Raw genomic sequence first — 20,817 nt, 5'->3', positions numbered from 1 at the left:
AAAACAATGATTAGAGATGAAGCTAATCCACACCACCAGCGCGCATTACCGCCACACGACAGGGTGTGTGTGTGTGTCTCACACGTGTGTTAAAAGGCTGATATTCAGATCACTAAGATACAGCTTTTCTTCTAGGCAGCACTCTCGTCACACCAACAGCCTGTTCTTTTTTGTTGTTGTTTTTTTAAATCTTGATCTTCATTTTTTCTTGCCAGAAGTTTTCCTCTCCCATATTTCTGGTTCTTGTCTTTCTTCACCAAACTCTCAAAGTGATTCAGATAGTATTTATCACCTCTCAAGCTGAGGTTTTCATAAACTCGTACAATCTCTTTTTCGGTGTGCAGTGCATTTCAGCCTGAGACATTAAAGCTTAAAAGTCATCAAAATGCAGCAACTGTGTGTAAAGTGCCCATAATTATCTCACATTCCGTTTTTTTTTCTTTTTTTTGTGATCACAAATTCATTTTACCACTTGAAAACTGTTTTTTGACAACTTTTCATGTTAAGATCACAGAGCAATTAGCTGTCAGCAGGCATCGCTCTCCAAACACAACTTGGTGGTGCATTCAAGGAAGCTCTAAACATGTGAGAACTGATAAGCAACAAGGGTGGGAAAAATGGAAGATTATAGTATTTATGATCACTGCTGTCAGAAATCCACTGCTAGTGAATCTGATCCTTACGTTATAAACAATGTTAGTGTTTTAAATGTATTATCCTCTTGTTCCTGTAAGTGATGCACGTTTCACGTTGTAGTATATAATAAAAGCATATTGGTGTGTGTGTGTGTGCGTATGTGTGTGAGTCTGCCAATGATTGTGTGTGTGACAACATGTCATTTCCCTCTCAGCCTTGGAGCAAATCAGAGTGCCGCTCTCTGCTGCTGGTTGTTGCAGCCAAATATTTGGGCTCAGGAATGCACTGGGAAACCTTCACATTTGCAGCAGGCACTCCTGTATGTGTGTGCATGCATGTGTGTGTGTGTGTGTGTGTGTGAGACAAAGCGAGGGAGGCTTTTGTAAAAGCCAAATGTCCTCACAAGGACAGAAGGGCAGCAAACATCCCTTGGCCGAGGTCATTTCATTGACAGCGAAGATTTCAAGTCCTGAGGCAGTTGTGGAAGAAAAACTGCTATCCTTTCTCTAAAGTACAACAAAGTTCAAATTGAAGGATCAGCAACTAAGTGGAAAACTTGACAAATACCAAGGACTGTATTCAGCCAGGCTTGTTTGTTGGTCATTGAGGGCTGGCAGTATTGATAGACGCTTTGGCACATCAGTTTATTTCATGACTTCCCCAACTCTACATCTAACAGCTCAAGATCAAGCTAAACTTCCAGATAGATTATGATTGTGATTATGTTAAAATAAGCGCATTGTGTAATTATTTATTTATCAAAAAATAAGCCAAAGTAGAGAAGTAGCATGTGAAAAACAAAGTGGACCCCTTGATTCAATAGCCTACAGAAGCATTCACTTCAACTAGCCATCAATGACCCAGTCATTGATGGCTAGTTGATTCTTTTCTTTTTCAGCCACTCTGCTGTAGATTTGCTGCTGTGCTTGGGATCACTGGCCTGTTGCACCGATGACCTCACATCTGACTCTAGAGTACTTTGATATGCAACAATGCCCAGGTCCAGTGGCTGGAAAACAAACCCAAATCTTCAGCCCTCCACCACCATGCTTGACAGATGGTTTGAGGTATTCCTGCTGATAGACTTTGTATGTGATGCTGTGCATTTTGGTCAAAAAGAACCAATTTGCTCTTATTTGTCAAAAGAACATTTTTTCAGAGTTCTTGTGGTTTGTTCAGATGCATGTTTGCAAACTTAAACTGTACTGCCATGTTCTTTTTAGAGAAAAGAGGTGTTCCAAATGAGTCACACATGTTCAGTCTTTTCCTAAATCTACTCTCACAAACATTAATATTTAAAATACTAACTGAAGTGTGTAGAGTCTGAACTCTTGGCTTTTTTGCAGTTTCTCTGAGCATTTCATGTTCTGCTGGCATGTCTACTGGTGGGAACACTGATAACTGTCTTTAATATTTTCCACTTGTGAAGAATCTTTGTCACTATAGAATGACGGCCTTCAAATTGTTTGGAAATTCTCTCCCCTCTGAGGTCTAGTTCCTCCTTGCATTAGTGCATTTGCCCAACAGCACCTAACTGCTATTTATCCTCTTTATTCCTATTAAAGTTGCTATTATGGCAATAATTAATTATTAATAATTAATGACTGTTTTACAGTTCATATGAGGTTGTATTGACCTCGTTTTAAGACCTGCTAAGGATCAGATTATTATTTTTTACCTTAAAGAACATTGGAACTTCAAGAGCATGTGCTTTCTTTTTGCTAAGACTGTAACTATGGAAATGACAAAATGACATGACATTGGCATAAGATGTGAACCAACCATTATAAGCTAAGACAACATAGACTTATCATTAGATTGAAAGATTTGTAATTGAACATCTGAGACAGAGTAGTATAATTTAAGGGGCTATACAGTAGTAACTGTTAGGTAGATTATGGGAAATGGGACAAAAGCCAGGGTAACATTAGCAAAACATGTTAAAAACATAGTTATAGCAAGACTATGCAAGCAATTACACTGCTGTTACCACCCTGTGCTCTAAGTCAAAAACAAGCCCCACCCCCGGCCTTTTAGCAGCTGAGTAACCAAATTGGTCAAAAACACAATTGAAGCTGTTCGAGTGTTACGTTTCCTTTAAATATTTATCATTTAAGTGAGTTTAAATGTGGACTTTTAAACAGAACTGAGCGGTATAAGCTACATTTGTGTAAGCTATGTATATACTGTGCATGCTATTTGTGTGGAAGGTTTAGTTTTATGTCAAACAAAGTCCTTTTTTGGACAAGAGGATCTGCACAAACAACACATGCATCCATGTACACAGACACTCATACAGAGCAATATACACACACACACACACACACACACACACACACACACACACACACACACACACACACACACACACAAATGGATGCTTTGTAATTCAATTAGTCAGCTTCCCATCTGACACAAAATGGCGGTCGGGGTGCAGCAGTGTGGGACATTTTGGGGCTGAGAGCCAAGCAAATAGCTTATAGACACACACGCACAAAGAACGCACATCCACGTGGACTCTCTTTCTCAACAATTCTTTTTAACAATGCCATTTGATTAATGTATAAGTTGTGCTAAAGCAGTTGTAAAAAGGCAGGAGGCGGACCGACTCGTATTTTAAAGGCATTTCTGCAGCTTTTTCAAGTGGAATGAGTCACTGAAGCATCCGCAAAACATAACTGCACACACAGCTGTCAGTGTGTGTGCGTAAGTGTGTATGTGTGTGTGTTTAGCAGTTAAACCATGAGGTCATCTCTGGCTGAAGCTGCTCTCTGGATTTCTTCAGAATAAACACTGAAGCTGTGGCTGCAGGACAACGGCAGCATTCACACCTAAACTCGAGTTCCTGCGTTATGTCCACCAAGTCCATTACTGTTTTAAATCAGAGCTTACCTTAAATCCCCCCACAATATACCCATGAGTCTGAAGCCACTTTCACTCATGGGTTTTAATGGTTACATGGAAGCATGAATGAAACTGAGAGGCAGTGATTTTTACCAATGATGCAAATACAGCAATTTGTAACAATGTTATAAAAAAAGACTGGACATTTTATGTTATTTTTATACATGTCAAAGCTGCATGCGAGTGCTCTCTCTGTCACCCCTCCTTCTCTGCAGCCTCCTTCTCGTTTCATCTTCTGCCAAGGCCGGGTACAACGCCGCTAATTTGAGCAGCATGCTAACACAGAAACGCGCACACGCAGACACTTCATTTTCAGCACCACTTCACACACGAGGAGGTGAGGTCACTGTGTGCTTTTCAATTTTTTTTTTAATTTTTGTAACAAAGTGGATTCACAGAAACAAGTGCAACCAGTTTGACCAAAAGACAAGAGAGTAAACACAACTTACTACTTTCTGCAGGCTCGCAAATATATCTCATAAATCTGCCTTTATTTTATTAAATAAGAAGAACATTTATTCTTTCATACTATTAATGTTTCTGTTCTGCTGTTCCAAAATATAGAACAAATTGGGCTTTCTAATTATTACTCTCTCTCTTTCTGTCTTTCTCTATGTATGTGTGTGTGTAATTAATATATATATACATATATATATATACACACATATACATATATATATATACACACATATATACACACACATATATACATACATATATATATATATATACATATGTGTGTGTGTGTAATTACTTGTGTTAATTTGGTGCAGCTTCATCCAAAACCAAAATTAGTTGGAACCACGAGTGTGATTAGCATTACTGAGGTGCAGCAGTGATGCACCTCAGTGCATCTGAAATCTGACCTGAAATGCAGATCACTACAGCAGCACAGGGTAAGTCTGTCCGCATACTTTGGGCAATTGAACTGTTGCCCTTTTAAAATAACTTTTTCCTTATTACAAAAAACAAAAATAAAATTTTTGATCACACCTTTCAAACCCTGCGTATCTAAAACCACACAGCTGCCTTCACACGATGCAGGAAACAGACAACACAGCAGTTCACTGGTAGGCAGCCTCTCTGTAGCATCTGGGGTTGTCTGAAGGGGGCAGTATGGCTCACTAAAAAGTTTCCCTGTACCCCCCTTCAACCACCACCACCATTGCTCTCCACTCCCCCCACTCTTCATCTCTCCTCCACCCGCGGCCCACCGGGGACCGCTGGCTCTCCTACTGTGCCTTCTGCAAGACCTGGCTTAATTTAATTAACGCTGTCGACTTTAAACAAAACCACATCTGAGCTGAGGAGAGAGAGAGAGAGAGTGAGTGAGAGAGAGAGAAGAAATAGCCAGAGATGGGAGCAGATCGCCCTGGTCAGATCACCGAAGAGGATTTAATCTCAGGGTTTGAAAATATTTACCCTACAAGGAGTTGTGTTTTTGTTTTTTTTTAAATAAGCCACATAAAATGTTGACACCCCAGGAGTCCTTCTTTAAAAGCCTAAAATCAAAGGAAGTGAAGGTCTGTCTTTAAAGGCTTCTGCTGGTAGGGAGCTGAAGATGAGACTCTTCACACTCTGGATCCTTTAAATTAGAAATTAAAATACTGAATGATGAGCTTCAGGTAAAAATGCACTTTTATGGCTGTTTGCTATTCTTAAAAGTCAAATCTGTTGCCTTGGGTTTTTTTGTACAAATACACTTTAAGTGCTTTAAGTGTCATTTAGATTTGGTGACAAATGAGTTACAGATCAAAAATAATCACATATTAACTTTTGCTAAAAGAAGTGAAACCTGTTGTTAAGATATTTTACTGTAAAGTAGGAAACCTCCAAGATAATATAATAATAACATACTCTGAGGAATAAATGATATTTACTACATCATGATGGATAAAATGTAACAATTTCAACATTACTGAATTATTAAAAAGCTTTTCCGACTACAAACACTTCTTTACTTTTGAGAAACCATCATTTATAGTATTGAAAATTAAATAATGTATTGTGCTTTGATTTAAGATTTGCTATATTTATTGTCTCAATTTTAAAGGAAAAAATCCACAATCCAAAGCTATAAATAAACAGATGCCATTTTTCCAGAATGTGAAAATGTAAAATAATATTCACATTTAAACCGTGAAAACAAGAAGTCACACAGGATGAATCTGTAAAACATGGCTGCTCCTACAGTGGTGAGGTAACTGTGTGTGAGAGAGTGGATGTTTGTGTGTTTGTGTTATTATTCCCCCTTCAAAAAAAAAGAAGGAAAAAAAGCTACAAATGGACTAAATAATGAAGATCCAACAAGCACATACAATTTATTTCCACTCCCTTTAACAGCTTCATCTTCATGGCTTCATTAGAGTCGATTTTGGGGATAATCTTTATAACTATGACTGTGTTTTATTATTAATTCAGTCAACATTAGCAAAGCTCCGAGGAGGAGCTGGAGACTTTATCAGCTTGAACGACAAATTAACAAAAACAATGATATCTAAAGCAGGGGGGAAAAGCAGAGAGAGCTGATATACTCCTAACACCAAACAAAGAAAAACAACAGCGAGACGGCACTCTGCAACCTGCTAATGTTAGCAACTGATGCCTAATTTCCTTTTGATTACAAAGACGTCCCACGCTCTCCTCTCAAGTGACGTTTAATTGTTTCTCAAAGTAAATCATCAACTCAGCAAACAAAATTTGACAAACAACAATAACAAACTTGTGGCGCAGGGAGACAAAAAAAAAAGAGAAAAGAATTAATTAAAAGAAAGAGGCCCATCGCCCGCAGTGGAGAGATGAGAGAAAACAGTCAAGACTTTTTGCTTAAATGAAGTGCACTCACACGCTGGAGCATACGGGAGGGCAGCAACACGACAACAGGGAAAAACAAGTCAAACTAAACAATGTACAGATACAGAGAGTATCGACGTTCCTTAAACATAGAGAAAATCTCACCGTAACAGCCAATGAATTAAGGAAAGAAAGGCAAAAAACATCTTGATCTAATGGAAGTTGTCAAATATCACTGAAACCAAGCTGAAAGATGCTAAACTTACACAAAATGTTCCAGAAAGCATTAGTCCATTTACATAAATACATTGTGTCTCAAAACATCAAAAAAGTTTAATTTGAGACTAAAACACTGTTATTGCTTCTAAAGTCATCAAATTAAGTGTACAAGTCACCAAATACGGAAGTGTTTTATATGCAAAAAAGAAATAATCACTGTATGGCCTAGAAATCTGCTGCTACTGCCCCTAGTGGCCACTTATCAATTTATCTCGCTTTAAAACAACTAAACTGCACAAAGACAGTGAGGCCTTGAGAAAACACTGAACAATATGACTCAATATTAAAACTCAAGTATCCTCCCAAATATATTTCTGATTCTGTCATCTTGTCACTTCATATACACTTGTTTCCCCCCCCAAAATGGCCCATAAAACAATTAAAAATCATACAGAAATGATCTAAGTTAATTAAAGTCCGCTGTTGAGCGTTCATCTACTTCCAACAGTAGAGCAGAAAATGAGAATAAAACACATATCCTTGGCTCAAACACTGTCTGGACCACCATCCACTATAGAGAGTACAGTCTAGGTGTTGCTAATTAACCCTTTAAAGCCAGTCGGAGCAGGCACGTTCCGTTTTGCGCAACTATTTTTAAATCCCGGTAGCACTGCAACCATGTAAGCTAGCACAATGATTTTTTTTGCATATGAAACCGGAGGAGTTGTACTTACATCTTATGCCATCAGCTTGTCCTAAGTCACAGTTTCCTTCCACATATAGCTTTGCAAAAACTGCATAAAAAGCACTTGCAGCAACAAAAACATAATATTCCAGAAACACGCTTTGCCGATTGATCAGCTGTTTGTTACCTGCCCGAAACCGGAAGTGACGTCATTTTGCGGAAATGTAGGGTTTTTTTAACCATCAGGGCCTTATGAGCCTATACTTGTGTTTTTAAAAGTTATGTTTGACTTTATGACTTTCTGTGTCATTTCTGGGATGCTGAGGACTCATATTGCACTTCTGGAAATAGTTAATTTTGATGCATATGCTGTTATTTTTGCAAATTTGCATTATAATATTTATTTTTGTTTTTCCTGCAGTATATAAAAATTGGTGTATTTCAAAAAGAAAACTATGAAGACACTTAAAATAAATTTCCTGTGGTGGGAAACTATTTTGTGCAACTTTTTTGTATTTACAGTTTTGAGGGATAAGCCTCTTAAATTTCTCTAACTAGAAATATATGTTAAAAAGACAAAAACAATTTTCAATTTTTTTGTAATTTATTGCACTTTTTTGCAATTTATGTAAGTACTATGCACTTAATGCAGACATATTGTTAAAATTTGGGCTATAATGGTTGTATTGATGTATAGCAACTTGAAATGCTCCCAAAAAATGGCTCCACAGCATGTAAAAATATAATATAAGCTCTGGCGGACTTGGTTCTATGGTAGGTCTTAAAGGGTTAATAATTATGTATCAGTTATTAATACCCAACACAAATAACCTTCAAATAATATACACAGTTTGCAAACGTCCCTCAGCTTAGTTGTTTCTTTTTGCCTGATTCTTGATTAAAGTGATGAGGACCTTGATAGGTAAGGACATTTTGTGGGGTCTTCACTTTTTCCAAGAAGGTCACTATTAAGGTTACTATTGACTATATTGATTATATATTGATATAATCATCCTGTAATCTCCTTTCTAAAGCTAAGCGATTCCTTGGTAGTGAGTCCATATTTGGCACAAAAATGTGAACTACTGACTATGTTTGTTCCCAGCAGTGCAACTTGGTGGCTCAGTAAAGAAACACAAATTTGGAATTTATTATCATAAAGGCTTTAACTTTGCAAGATAGACACTTCTTTCCCGCACTGAAGTCAGAGCACTGGGGCAACTCTTCATTGCCAACAAGGACCGGGGGAAACATTAAAACCTCCAACAGCTCTCTCAATGTACATATATTATCCCATTTTATTTTAAGACAAATCTGAAAAACAAACAAACAAAACAATCAACCAAACAAAGAAAAATGGCCTTTTCTTTTAGGTAACTATAGGGAGCGAATCTGTCAACACGAGACTCGGGATGTTTGGATGGAGAAATGTTTCCACGCTGTTTACTCAAAGCCATTTTGCTCACAAAGAGAACTTTTGTTTTTGGCCTTTCTGTGTCTCCATAGAATTAGACACACACACACACACCCTGTGTTTCTCCCTCTCACACACACATGCACACACACTAACATTACAGGCATTCCTCTGTGAAGTCGTGTTTGTAGTCAGAGCAGGTGCAGGCTGGGCAAAAAGCGTGTGCGTGCGTGTGTGTTTGTGTGCGCATGTGTTTGTTATTTCATGTCTACGGTTTGTGACACAGGGCGTCATCATTTAGACAACCAGAACATTGTATGTATGTATATTCATTCTTCTCCTTTATAAAAATATTTCTATAAAATCCACAAGCTATTGTTTTTTCTGTCAGACGCTGGTGCAGCTCCTCGGAGAGTCCTTGTGATGTTTTTTCACTGTGGTTGTTCAGTACACATGTATAAATATAATATATAATAACAATAACAATAGTATAAAAAAATCACCAATCATACTCCCACAGTGTTTATTAAAGGAAGATGCATTTTACATTGATAATAATAAGCTGACCTTTGACCTTACAATTTTTTTAAATGTTGTGTTAAAAACATACATAGTAACTACAAGAAATAAATTTAAAAAAGAATTAAAACATAAAAATTTTAGTATATGTTAAAACATGTATGTGATACATACACCTTTTATATTTTAACCAGTAACATTTAGTCAGTCATACTGTATAATCTACACTAATTGTACACAAAAATATTCACCAGCATCAGTAATGTTTGCTAAATGTTTGGCTCAGTGTCTCTGCTGTCAAAAATGCTTTTACATCTACCCTACAGTAAATATTTTAAGGCTTCTGGTGAAGATACAGATCAGAAAGTAAAGGGTTTTAACCCCTAAATATGACAGCCAACCACTAAACAAACATAACAATTTCACACCTTACATTAAGTCGTAAATATAGAATCATTTGTAGTTATTAATTTATGGACATAATCAATGAATTAGAAGAAAGAAATTCAAATTCAGGATTTTATCCTTTAACATTTAAGCGTTTGCTCCTTTAAACTGAAGGATTTCAATAAGTTTAACTGATGTTTAACTTACACAAGAGCATCCTGCAGAATCAACACATACAGTTGCTGTAGATGACTGAAAAGTGACCCAAATTATTTGAAAAGGAAAAACAAAAAGCAAGAACTCGATTGACAAAAAAGAAATCCTTATCAAATCATTTCAGAGTTCAATTTACTGCATTAAAAAGAAGGCGGCAGGCAGCTCGCTTGGCTGCTGGAGGCAGGAATGAAAAGACGCCTCAGCCTCCTTGCCGTTGCTGTTGGCAGCAGTGTTGGAGGCCGGACCATTCGGGAAAAAAAAGACAGGGAAAAAAAAGAGGAGCAGGAAGGATTTCTGAACAGACACCCAAATGCTCAGCTCTAAAAATCAAATGGGAAAACTTGCAGGAAAATTCTTTGTAGGGCTGATCCGAGGTTAAAAATAAGCAGCTGGCAGGCTTTATAGGTTCAATCCCTACAGCAAGGCACCAACTATCAATTTCATATGGAATGTTTTGTAAGAAACAAGAAACAGTCTGGTAAGAAAAAACAGATCTGCATCCCCTCCTGGATTCATGCAAAAAAGAAAAGAAAAGAAAAAAAGGGGGCTCAACACATATTGCTTTATTTACTTAAGAAAAATCACAACTGCATGCAAGCCAGCTGTTTATTCTGGCAGTACGGGGTATTACCGTGTTATGGTAATTCAGGGATGCCGTCATTGCTCATATGAGTGACACTACACACGTGGACAGCGTTTATCTTTTTAAAAAAAGGTCCGAAGTGTTTTGGTATATACTCAGCCTCAACATGAACATAGATACATAGACTAGAGGAGAGCATCTATGTTGCAGGGATACACAATTTATATAAAAGCTGTGTAAGTTTTATATTATTTTTTGGGGGGGGGGGGGTTATTATAATGAAATACCCGTATATAACAGTTAGCTGTTATCTGCAGCTGAGACCTGTTTTTATTTTATTTTTTATCTCATACTTATTAACATTTTGATGAATGCGCTCAATAAAAAGTCATGCGGTATTAGCCACTAGCTGTTCCTCTTTGTTCGCACTCTAATTCTGTTTAGGCCACGATAGCTGGGTACACAACGCAAAGATCAGACGATGTCGATGTTTTCAGTGTCACTAAAACACTAAAACACACACTTTAACATTGTGTTAAAGTGTGTGTTTTAGTGTTTTTCTCAGAAATACAAAGTTTAAATCTCTTCCCTCCCTCTCTAAAATGTCTAAAGTACATCTCAAACCCAAACTGAAGCGATTATGAAAATGAACACCTGTCAGCAATGCTTTTTCAGAATAAAAGCCAGAGCTTCAGACGAGGCCGGGTGCTGAAGCTGACTCATAGCACGACAGAACCTGGGCCTTGTGCAATTCAAAGACACCTAAAATACAAACCGAATGCATTTAAGCCCTACAAAGCTCTCGATTCACTTCCTGCTCATAGCCAATGCTCGTGCCAAAAAGCTGGTGGAAAGTGCCTTGGAATTTATTTTCCAGCAGGGGAACCAACCTCTCCATTTCACAGGCACTAGGTCCTCTCCTTGTTCATTTTTTCTACATGTGAACGGGGGAAGAAGGCAGGATTAGTCACATCACAGAGGTGGCAACAGAAACACAACGGAGAGAGGAGACAGCTCAGACATGAAGGCGAAGTAAGTGCAGAGAGATCCAAAACCTGGATCACCTGCCTGTTGACACTAGACTTTTACAGCTGAACAACTCAGTCAGACATGAGTGTGAGGTTTTTATCCAGCGCACAAGTCATGGGAAGGTTAGAGACCAAAACTCCTGAGCAAGCTGGCCAATAGACAATCCGCTACAAGTACAAAACAGAAAACTCAAGATGCTGTGTGGTACAAATGAAGCTGAGCTGAGACTGAAAGGTTTACATGACATGAAATTGTGGAAAAAGTGTCAGAAATGATCCCAACAAGCCAGCCCTGTCCTGTTTACATTTAAGCTACTGATCTGCACCAGCAAACATGCCTTGAGAGGAACACAGTGTCACAAATGCTAAGGTAAACACATGAACTACGTCTAAGTCAATTATGAGTTAGGAGTCAATTATTACTGATTCAGTTGTGATGACTGAACGTGCAAACCCGTTCCATCACGACATTAAAGATGAACGTAGCATCAAAGTGAAATCAATACCAACCTGCTGGCTAAAACCTGCATACAGTCTGTGTGTATGTAGAAAAACACTTTCCTGACAACTTTATAGGCCAAATTTGTCACTTAAAGGGATGCTAAATACAACATGAAGCCTATTTTGGAAACTATTTTGGAAAATGATGATATATCAAGGTGGTGTCTCTGGGATTCACAGTGAGATGTGCCCCATTTTCATGGAATCTGATTTTAAAAAGGTAACATGGCAACAGCAAAAGTCCCTCAGTCTGAGGTTTCATGGTGGGACTTCACCAACAATCGGGTGATGGCTACGCCGATCTTTCAAGTACAGCCTACAGTAAAGTTGGTATGGGTAGAAATTTTAATCTTTAGTCTTTAGATCTAGTTGCCTGTGTGACTGACACCACTAATCAACAGCATTAAGTTTTACTACCAAAGTAATATTTGGTAAATAAACAGGAAGTTTAAATGAGCTTAATTAAAGTGCTCTATGATTAATCAAGATTTTGCTGTCCCATAGTTTGACCATTTCAGAGCAAATCTCACTGCGTATAAACAGCACAAGCTGCACTCCATGTTTTGGTGCAGAACTGTGGTGTGGCGAGAATTTTCCAGATCATTTACAATCAGAAACTCCAGTTTTAACTCGTCAGACGTTTTGTTTTTGCATTTTCAGATTTATTTCCACAGGGTACATATTCACACAGTGCTTGTATTTTGAAAATATTTTATAAATGAAAGCTGCCTTTCAATACCAGAATTTTCAAATAGTGCACCAGCAGAATTCCTAAAAATCCTAAAGTGTCAGAGATTGTGCAACTGGTGCAAACAATCACATTTACAGGGATTTGCAGGGATGTGTCATCAGTCAGACGATGTATACTCAAAATCTGTCGGTCTTGATGTGAGGTTTGTCCTATCCTTGTTTTGTCTAGTCTTGTGGTAAAGCTCTATCAAGATATGAAAGGAGACGATGGCTGATGCCAATGTTCTTCATTGTCTTTACCGCAATATCTATAGCACTTGTTTAAGATTAGGAAGACACAGTGAGCATTCACTTCAAATCAACATCTTTCACTCAAGAGTGGCATGCAGGACTCAGTCCCCAATCTGTGTACGCAAACTATACACATAAACGCTTTCCAACAAACCCTCCAGGCAACTTTTTTAGAAGAAGAAGAAGATGAAAGAAGAAGAAGGAGAAAAAGAAGAAGAAGAAGCACTGAACAAACAAGGTCTAAGTTGAAACAGATGGAGTGGTTTAAAGTTTTCACTGTTGCAGGGTTTACTGTCTTTAGTTCTGGTATAGAAGAACAATGGCTCCCACTGTAACAATGTTTTACACCATAAATGTTACAGTGATATCAAGATGAAAAAGAAAAAAAATCCTGTTGTGGAGTTGAAGAAATGTAAAAGTAACTGAATATTACAAAAAAAGTTTTTGTAATATTTTGGGATGTAACTGGATGGTAAATTCCTGCTCGGCAGTGGCAACTGTTTGCCGTCACGTTTTTATTCACATGCACCCAAGATGATCAGGGTTAACCTGTTAAACAGACTGCACACTTCTTCCTGCCCGCTTTTCCTTTTTTCCCCTCCTTTTTCCCTTCCTCTTCCTTCCTCCCTCTCCCGGCTGGTGCAAGCTGATGTAGACACAGAGAGGTGGAGGAGAGAGGCAGGAAGCGGGGACAAAGCAGGCCAAGGCCACAGAAAGGCGGACTCCCGCCGAGCCAAAGAAGCGTCTGACATGCCGTACATTCAGCCGTCGTTAACTGGCCATTAATGAGGTCACCGTCGAGAAAAAAAAAACTCTCGACATGTATAACACCTCATAGTAAGAGATAGAAATAAATCTAATGAGCTCCAGATCCGTGAAAGAGCTATAACATGTCAGTTTGAAATGCTGAATTTATAAGACAAAGAAAAAGAAAATGACTGAAGTAAGACTGAAGACAAAAATACACAAGAGTGCAAAAAAGGTGAACAAAGAACAAAGAAAACACAAACTAAATAATAGAAGCTCTTATTCTTAAGGTGACGAAGACTCCAGGAACACAAAGGGAAACAGCTGCTTTGTTCCTGAGTCAAACAGCATCCCTGCGTCAGGCCTCAGAACAGCAGCCGGGGTCGATTCAGCTTTGGAGGAACCAATAATCACCAAAACAGGATCTTTTTTCTCTGTAAGTTTGATCATATTTACTGTTGGAGTTTCCCCAGTGTGCATTTAGTCTGCTTTAGCCAAAGAACAATAACTATTCACAGGCTCTCAGATATCTCTGGCAGTGCAAACAGCTCAAACATTCAAAAAACAGAAAATCCTTGAAACTTTGGTGCACTAAACTCATCATCCACCATCAAACTGATTGAAGGTTGATTTTTTTTCTCAGCTGATGGACGAGTGCTCCTGCTCGTTCTTCCTCTAACTAACTAATGAATATTTTGGGGAAACCAGTACAAAGTTAAGTCTACAAAAACAGCTCGTTTGTTTGCTAAAATCTGCGTTCAGCTTCCATTTCCTAATGCAGGAGAACAGAGTCTTTGCTTCCTTTATAGGATTATCTGTCTGAATTGAAACTCTTCTTCTTTTGATTTGTAAAAAGACAAAAACAAAAGAAAAAACACCACATGTACAACAAAAAGCCGACAGCTGTTTGTGTCCAGCTCGGCTCTGACAGCATCTTCATTTCCACAGATTTCCAAAGCCAGCTGATGTGCTAGTTTTTCGTTTTCAACAAGTTTTGAGTTTCTTTTAGGTTTTCTGTCCTTTTATACCTGCTGAAAAACTCCATCCATTTAAACCAACTGCTGAGTTTCAGTCCACAATGTCACGAATACAACTGAGCAAATCAATTCAAATTAAAGAATAAAACAGATTCCTTACATATACAGTTTTTATGTGTTCATAGTCATGAAAAAAAAAAAAACACCTTTCGGGCATCATCTCATGTTTTTTATCTTGTAAGTTTTCTAAAAACCAGACATTAAATCGCTAAAAATAACTATTTATGAATAGAAACAAAAAAAACCAACGTGACAACAAAAAAGCCAACAGCTGTTTGTGTCCAGCTCAGCTCCAAACAGCATCATAATCATCCACATGTACACAGATTCACAAAGCCACGCAACGCTTGCTTTACCCTTTACTGACACAAAACCAGCTCGCGGATTACAACAGAATGAGCAGCCTCTTCATGGCACTCGAGAAGAGACAACAGCTCAGAAATAATATCTGAAATATCACAAAAAAAAGAGCATGTTATCACTTACCGAGGACGGCAAGCCAGGAGGGACCTTCCGCACTTTTTTTGTGTGAATGTCTAAAAGAGGGGAAAAAACAATAAAACAATACATGAGGGTTTACCAGGCAAAGTGGCTTTTATTGGTCTTTTAAAAGACGCTTTTTCTTTTTCCTGGGTCGTTTGAATTTAATCGATGAGCTGGAGAGGAACGAGCGAGGCCGATATATTTACAAAGGAGGCTTTCACTGCAAACAAGTACGACACAATAAGATGCACGAAACACAACGACTGGATACGAAAAGAGACAGGGTCAATTATTTCCCCTTTGGTTTTATAAAAACAGGGTGTGCGGCTTTTGACATGTTTATATTATTTTTCAGGGTTTCTCTCAAGGGGAGCAACGAAGCAGTCTATTAACTTGGAAGGTGAGACTTTGATGGAAAAATGAAAGAGCGTCATCCTTAGAAATTGGCCTCGAGACTCGTGTGCATGTGCGTGTGTGTGTGTTTGTGTCTTCTCAAGGCTAACGCTACCAAGGCTACCTCCACAGCCGCTATTGTCCTGCTTTTCAAAAGGCTTCCCAGAATTTTCCTCTCCTAAACACCTCTTTGAAAATGCACACACACACAGAAAAGACAGGACAGTCACATATTTGTCAGTCTTCTAGAGTGTCCAGGTTAAAATAGTTCACTAGTGTCAACGCAAATGAAGGCAGGCGATTATTGACATCCTGCTTTCTTGTTGCTGTTTTAGTCTAAGCTTTAGTTCAAAGCCTATAGGAGAAAATCTCAAAATTAATAGTCACGGTTGATTTTATTGTTACATTTCAGAAGGTTGTATGTTTATGGTTTTAAGAGAATTTCAGAGCAAGAAAAACGATTCGAAACAATTAACAAATGACTAAAAAGTAACATCAATAGCATCCAGTGTTTCAGGAACACAGTGGAGTTGCACATCAGGTTTTTGCTACCAGCAAAATGCAAGCTGATGATACAAGTTTTTTAAAAAGGCGTTTTATTTCTTGTGGGAGCCACAAATTGCCACAAGTTGTTTATTAAAAATGACAACAGCACAAAAAAACCTTAGTCATACTTATTTTTAGCCTCTTTGGACAGATGGCTATCCCAACACAATGTAACACAACCTCAACCTAACAACACACCTAAATGATGACTCATTAAATCAATGCAAAACATTTCCAGCTACCCAGCTGACTTTTGTAGGACACGGTAAAACCGAAAAGAAAGAAACGTTTCTGTTTGTAAATTTGGAAACCTTAATTTCTTTTTAATCTCATATATGAAATATTGATTGGTCATCAATAAAACCATCAACAGTTCTGGTTTCTAATTGGCTGACAGGTGGCCGCTGAAATCAAATAAGAACAAACGTCAAATAAAGCTCTTCTCTGCCACTTATGGTGACTTTTAAACTGCTTCAGCTTCTACAAGCAGGTACCTGAGCGGTAACACTACCTGCACACTGCAGGACCCACGTGGAGCCACTTTATGTACCGACAGGGCAGATGGAGATTTCCAATGAGTGTGTACTTGTCATTTGCTAGTTTATTAGATCCACCTAATCTACAATCTATGTGATAATAAAGACATATTTGTGTGGCTATAAAAATAACTGCAGGATTAGATGTATTATCTTCATTTATTCATTTATTATTTATTTGTAAGTTAACATGTCTAGTAGTTTCCTTGTTCGTGCTCTTTAGCTCCTCTTTTAATTGTCGCGATGGAGAAAGGAGCTACTGGGACAATGTGAGTGTCTATAGCAAATATATTGTGTGTCTTTGTGTGCGGCTTCTCACCCATGGTGTCCATGTGCAGCGTTCTCCTCCGCGGGTTGGAGCTGTAGTGCTGGTAGTACTGACCGGCCGGCTTAGTGGGTGACGCCGCACCGGGACTCCCCAAGCCCAACTCACCACCACCCAGTATGGACTGGTCGAGAGACATCAAGACACAGAGAAAGAGAGAGAGAGTTAATCAAACTCATCATTGAGTGGAATCATGTGATCATGTGGACCCGTGAATAGAGACGAAAACGATGGTTATCAAGGCTCCAATGGCGAGACACAGCTAGTCACAAATTCAAATACTGCCTGACAAAAAATATGCAGATACACATCTTCACAAACAGATTTATTTGATGTATCTCGGTGTTCATTTTTAGATCCAAATAATACAAAATCAGAGGGATTTAAGCGAAGTTCAGGCTGTTTGAACTGTTCTAAACATCTCAACTTCATTGTCTTGACAAAAATATTAGAAAAAATATAGTAACAACTGAATGTTTTTATTTTTTTGTAGTGTAGAGGAACAAGAAAACAGAACCTGGAAGGTATCAGAAGTGTCAGCGGATCAAAGAGTTAAGTGTCACTTGCAGTACTGACCACTGAAACATGAACACTGCTTGAAACAAAAGGTTTTGATCACTTTACACCAGACAGTGAAGTTCATGTTAGACTGTTGAGAATTTACTGTAGTATCGTTATTCTCTGTAATATTGGAATAGTTTGAAAAGGAATTAGGTGGAAAGGGGAAAGAAATTGTTTCAAAGGTATTAATGTAGACAATTCAGTGCATTTTTTGAATTATTTATTTAAAAAAAAGTATTTTTAAAATAATGGAAATGCTAAAAGAACAGAACTGAAATGTTGTCTGGAGTCCTGAAGAACATAACAATGGATGTTAGATGTCTGTAAATGTAATGAATCGAATCATCAACATGTTTAACACACTGTATCTAAAAGGTTCAGTGAAGCTAAAACACTGTTTACAGAAATACCTGAAACATCACAGAATAAAGTCACAATACACTGGCCAGTTAAACTCTACCTGCTACAGGATAATAGCAATGTCAAAATTAGCACTCTATAGATAAGACCCACAAATTGCAAAAACACAAGACAGGCCAGAAAACTCCACAAATGTGACGGTAATAACAACCTTCAGTGCACAACTGCAGTGCAGCAATGTTGCATTCACTTAAAATGCAGCAGTCGTGTCATTGTCGCTTAAAACTGAATTGAGTTCCAGTACAGGGAATTCACCTCAAGTATGGAAAGGGCTAAGGATCAAAGCCATGAAGGCTAATATGTTGGAATGCTAGCTCTAATAAATGAAAAACATTTATGAAAATTAAAATGATTCAGTTTTCTGACTTAATTAAATTCTATTTATGCCAAAATCAAATGCAGAAGATGTACATGAAATTCAACTATTGATAGAGATTCCTGACCTCTATATGATCATTACCTTCTATTCCATATCTCTTCTGCAATACAATGATTTTGAATGTGTGTGTCACCACGAAAAAAGGAAATATTATAATATTTAGTAGAAAGCAAATTAAGAAGTAAGAAAGTAGTAGTATGCATGGTTTACTATAAATATATGGAAGTTAATGAATGCCAGTATTATGATACAATAATTTAAAGTGAAAATGAAAAGGAAAAAAGAAAAATGAAACTCAAATTTTAAGGTTAACATTTAAAAAATACATAAAATAGCCAAAATTTTAATAATACCTCCACTAACAAGTAAATCTTCAAGCATAGCTTTCTACATAGCACATAACTAACGCTATAAAAGTTCAGCTTCATACAGACACATAAATGACCACCCGGTTATCAAGACGCTTCCTGTAGACACAGCCTACCTGAGACACCTCAAACCGAGCTGATAATGACAAATGAAACCCTGGTTAGTGATGGTATTTACCTCCATGAGAACGACCCCATGCTGCCCAGCGTGGAGATGTTCACCTCACGGCTCAGTCTAACTTCTCCTCGCTCTCTAACTTATCTTCACCTCTCCTCTCTCTAGAGCTGCGACTCTGTTTACGGCTCAAACTTAGCAAACCGCGCACACATTGTCCCGCTAATTAAGTTCAATGATTTCGGCAGCAACAAGTGGCATCTGGGCTGATTCTGAGAGGAGAGAACTCGAGAATAAAGGACAGAGAGGAGAATGGAAGAGAGGGTCATTTTTCTTTCTTTTTCTTTTTTGAAAGTGGGACAAAAAGTAAGTGAGGAGGAAAGAGGTGAAAAAAGAGCCGGCCTCCCCACCCCCCTCCTCCTTTAAATGGACTCCACCGCCACTCCGTTAAAGTGTAGAAGACCACCCCACCCTCCACCCCCCCATCTTTCTCGTTAAGTAATTAGTGTGCAGTGTATTTAAAGCAGAGGGTGGAGGAGTGTGTTCAGGGTTGTGGGGGGGTGTTTCGGCCCTATTCTGAATTCTGATCAGCGAGTCGGCTGAAAACAAGAGTTAGCTTGGCACTGCCGGGCCAAGGAAGGCTTTTCTCATGCTAAGCAGGGCCTAAGTAGGCCAATTACAGGGCCAGCCTCGGTCTTGGAGCCATTCTCCGGCTTAAAACAAAAGGGCCCTTGTCTTAAATAAAGTCAGTCACACACAGAGAGAGGCAGAGGGAGTCAGACACAAAGGCACACAGTCACACACCATTTCAGTCATCCTGTGTGTTTCTGTGTGTGTGTGTGTGTGTGTGTCGTCAGGGGGTAAAAGGAGGTTCCCACTAAAACAAAAAGGGGTCTCATTGATTGTGGTCGCTTTTCTTTCTTTTCTTTTCTTTCTTTTTCTCCCCGTCCTCAAACATCGAGCCAGGCTGGTTGGTCACCCCGGCAACTAGACAAGCTGGAGAAGAGAGCAAATGTGCGTTTGTCTCGCCGTCTGCGACTCTTAAACATTTATCTTACATGCTATCCGCTCTTATTACTCCAGCAGATACGAAGGTGTAGCGTGTGAAGTGGCTACTGTGGGAGCATGAGAAAAAGAATAGATATTGTGACCTTTGACCTCTCAGTGGGGGTGAAGCATCACAAAAAGAAAAAAGAAAACACAACAGAAAACAGAAAGCCTGTCCTTTTCTTTTTACAAACCTAGACCGTCTTGGATTTACTGTAATAGAGAATGATCGAACAAGTTTATATTGTGTTTCACGTCGTGTATATTTGCACATATTTTTGATGTTGTCTGTCCTTCATTATGAACTGCAGCCATTTGGTCAGTGCTGGTTGTCTTAAAATGTGCCACATAAATACACGTTGGATTGTTTAGGTCACGTTTTTAATTCAACCAAGAACTCCTTACAGTGCTAAAACATGTTTTTGAAACTTTTTTTAACAGGATTCACATAAACAGAATAAAGTAAAAGTTACAAAATTAAGCAGACTACAGCTCGTTGTTATCTATAACTGGTCCTGAAACCTGTGGTAAACCAAACTCAACATACAAGATAATTAGGTCTAATTTCAAATGAATGAACATGACGCATCTCGAGCTTCTCGAGCCGGGTAGTCGTTGGTCAGAGCCTGTAAACAACTCGTTGTAAGCCGTTTCCTTTTCGGCCTATCTAGAAGACTCAATGTACTCAAACTGAGGCTTTCCAGTTAATACCATATTACAAGTGAAATGTTAGCTATACAATTTTATATGAGATGAAGAATATTCCAACATTAATAGACTTTAATAATCAACTGAATGTTTAATTTCTTCTGAAATTATTTTTTCATTTAAAAAAAGCATCTTTTCTTATGAAGTCCAGGTAAATTTAGCCAGCCCGAAACTTTTTTCTGGCATTTTTGACACCAGATGAATGCAAAATTACATAAAGCAGCATGATGTGCCAAATTGTAAGGTAGGCAGGTATAATATTTAACATTTTCATATGATTTAGTGC

At 38.3% G+C, this 20,817-nt stretch overlaps 1 protein-coding gene across 8 annotated transcripts in view; it reads right to left on the bottom strand.

Moving 5' to 3' along the window:
• tcf4 (transcription factor 4) overlaps nucleotides 1–20,817 on the bottom strand; it is a 258,359-nt gene that overhangs the window by 93,127 nt on the left and 144,415 nt on the right. For 7 of the 8 annotated variants that reach the window (XM_076886279.1, XM_076886280.1, XM_076886277.1 and 4 more), the window contains 2 exons: nucleotides 16,928–17,057; nucleotides 15,137–15,186 (listed from right to left, as the gene is read on the bottom strand). In XM_076886279.1, coding sequence (XP_076742394.1) covers nucleotides 15,137–15,186; nucleotides 16,928–17,057 — 180 coding nt within the window. Of the gene's footprint in view, nucleotides 1–15,136; nucleotides 15,187–16,927; nucleotides 17,058–18,839; nucleotides 19,075–20,817 lie in introns of those variants that run through there. The other variant, XM_012920815.5, reaches the window with a different exon arrangement.

The sequence above is a fragment of the Maylandia zebra genome, linkage group LG7, assembly GCF_041146795.1.
Source record: "Maylandia zebra isolate NMK-2024a linkage group LG7, Mzebra_GT3a, whole genome shotgun sequence".
NCBI lineage: Eukaryota > Metazoa > Chordata > Actinopteri > Cichliformes > Cichlidae > Maylandia > Maylandia zebra.
Note: the sequence above shows the minus strand (reverse complement) of the source record. Positions and strands in the feature narration are given on the sequence as shown.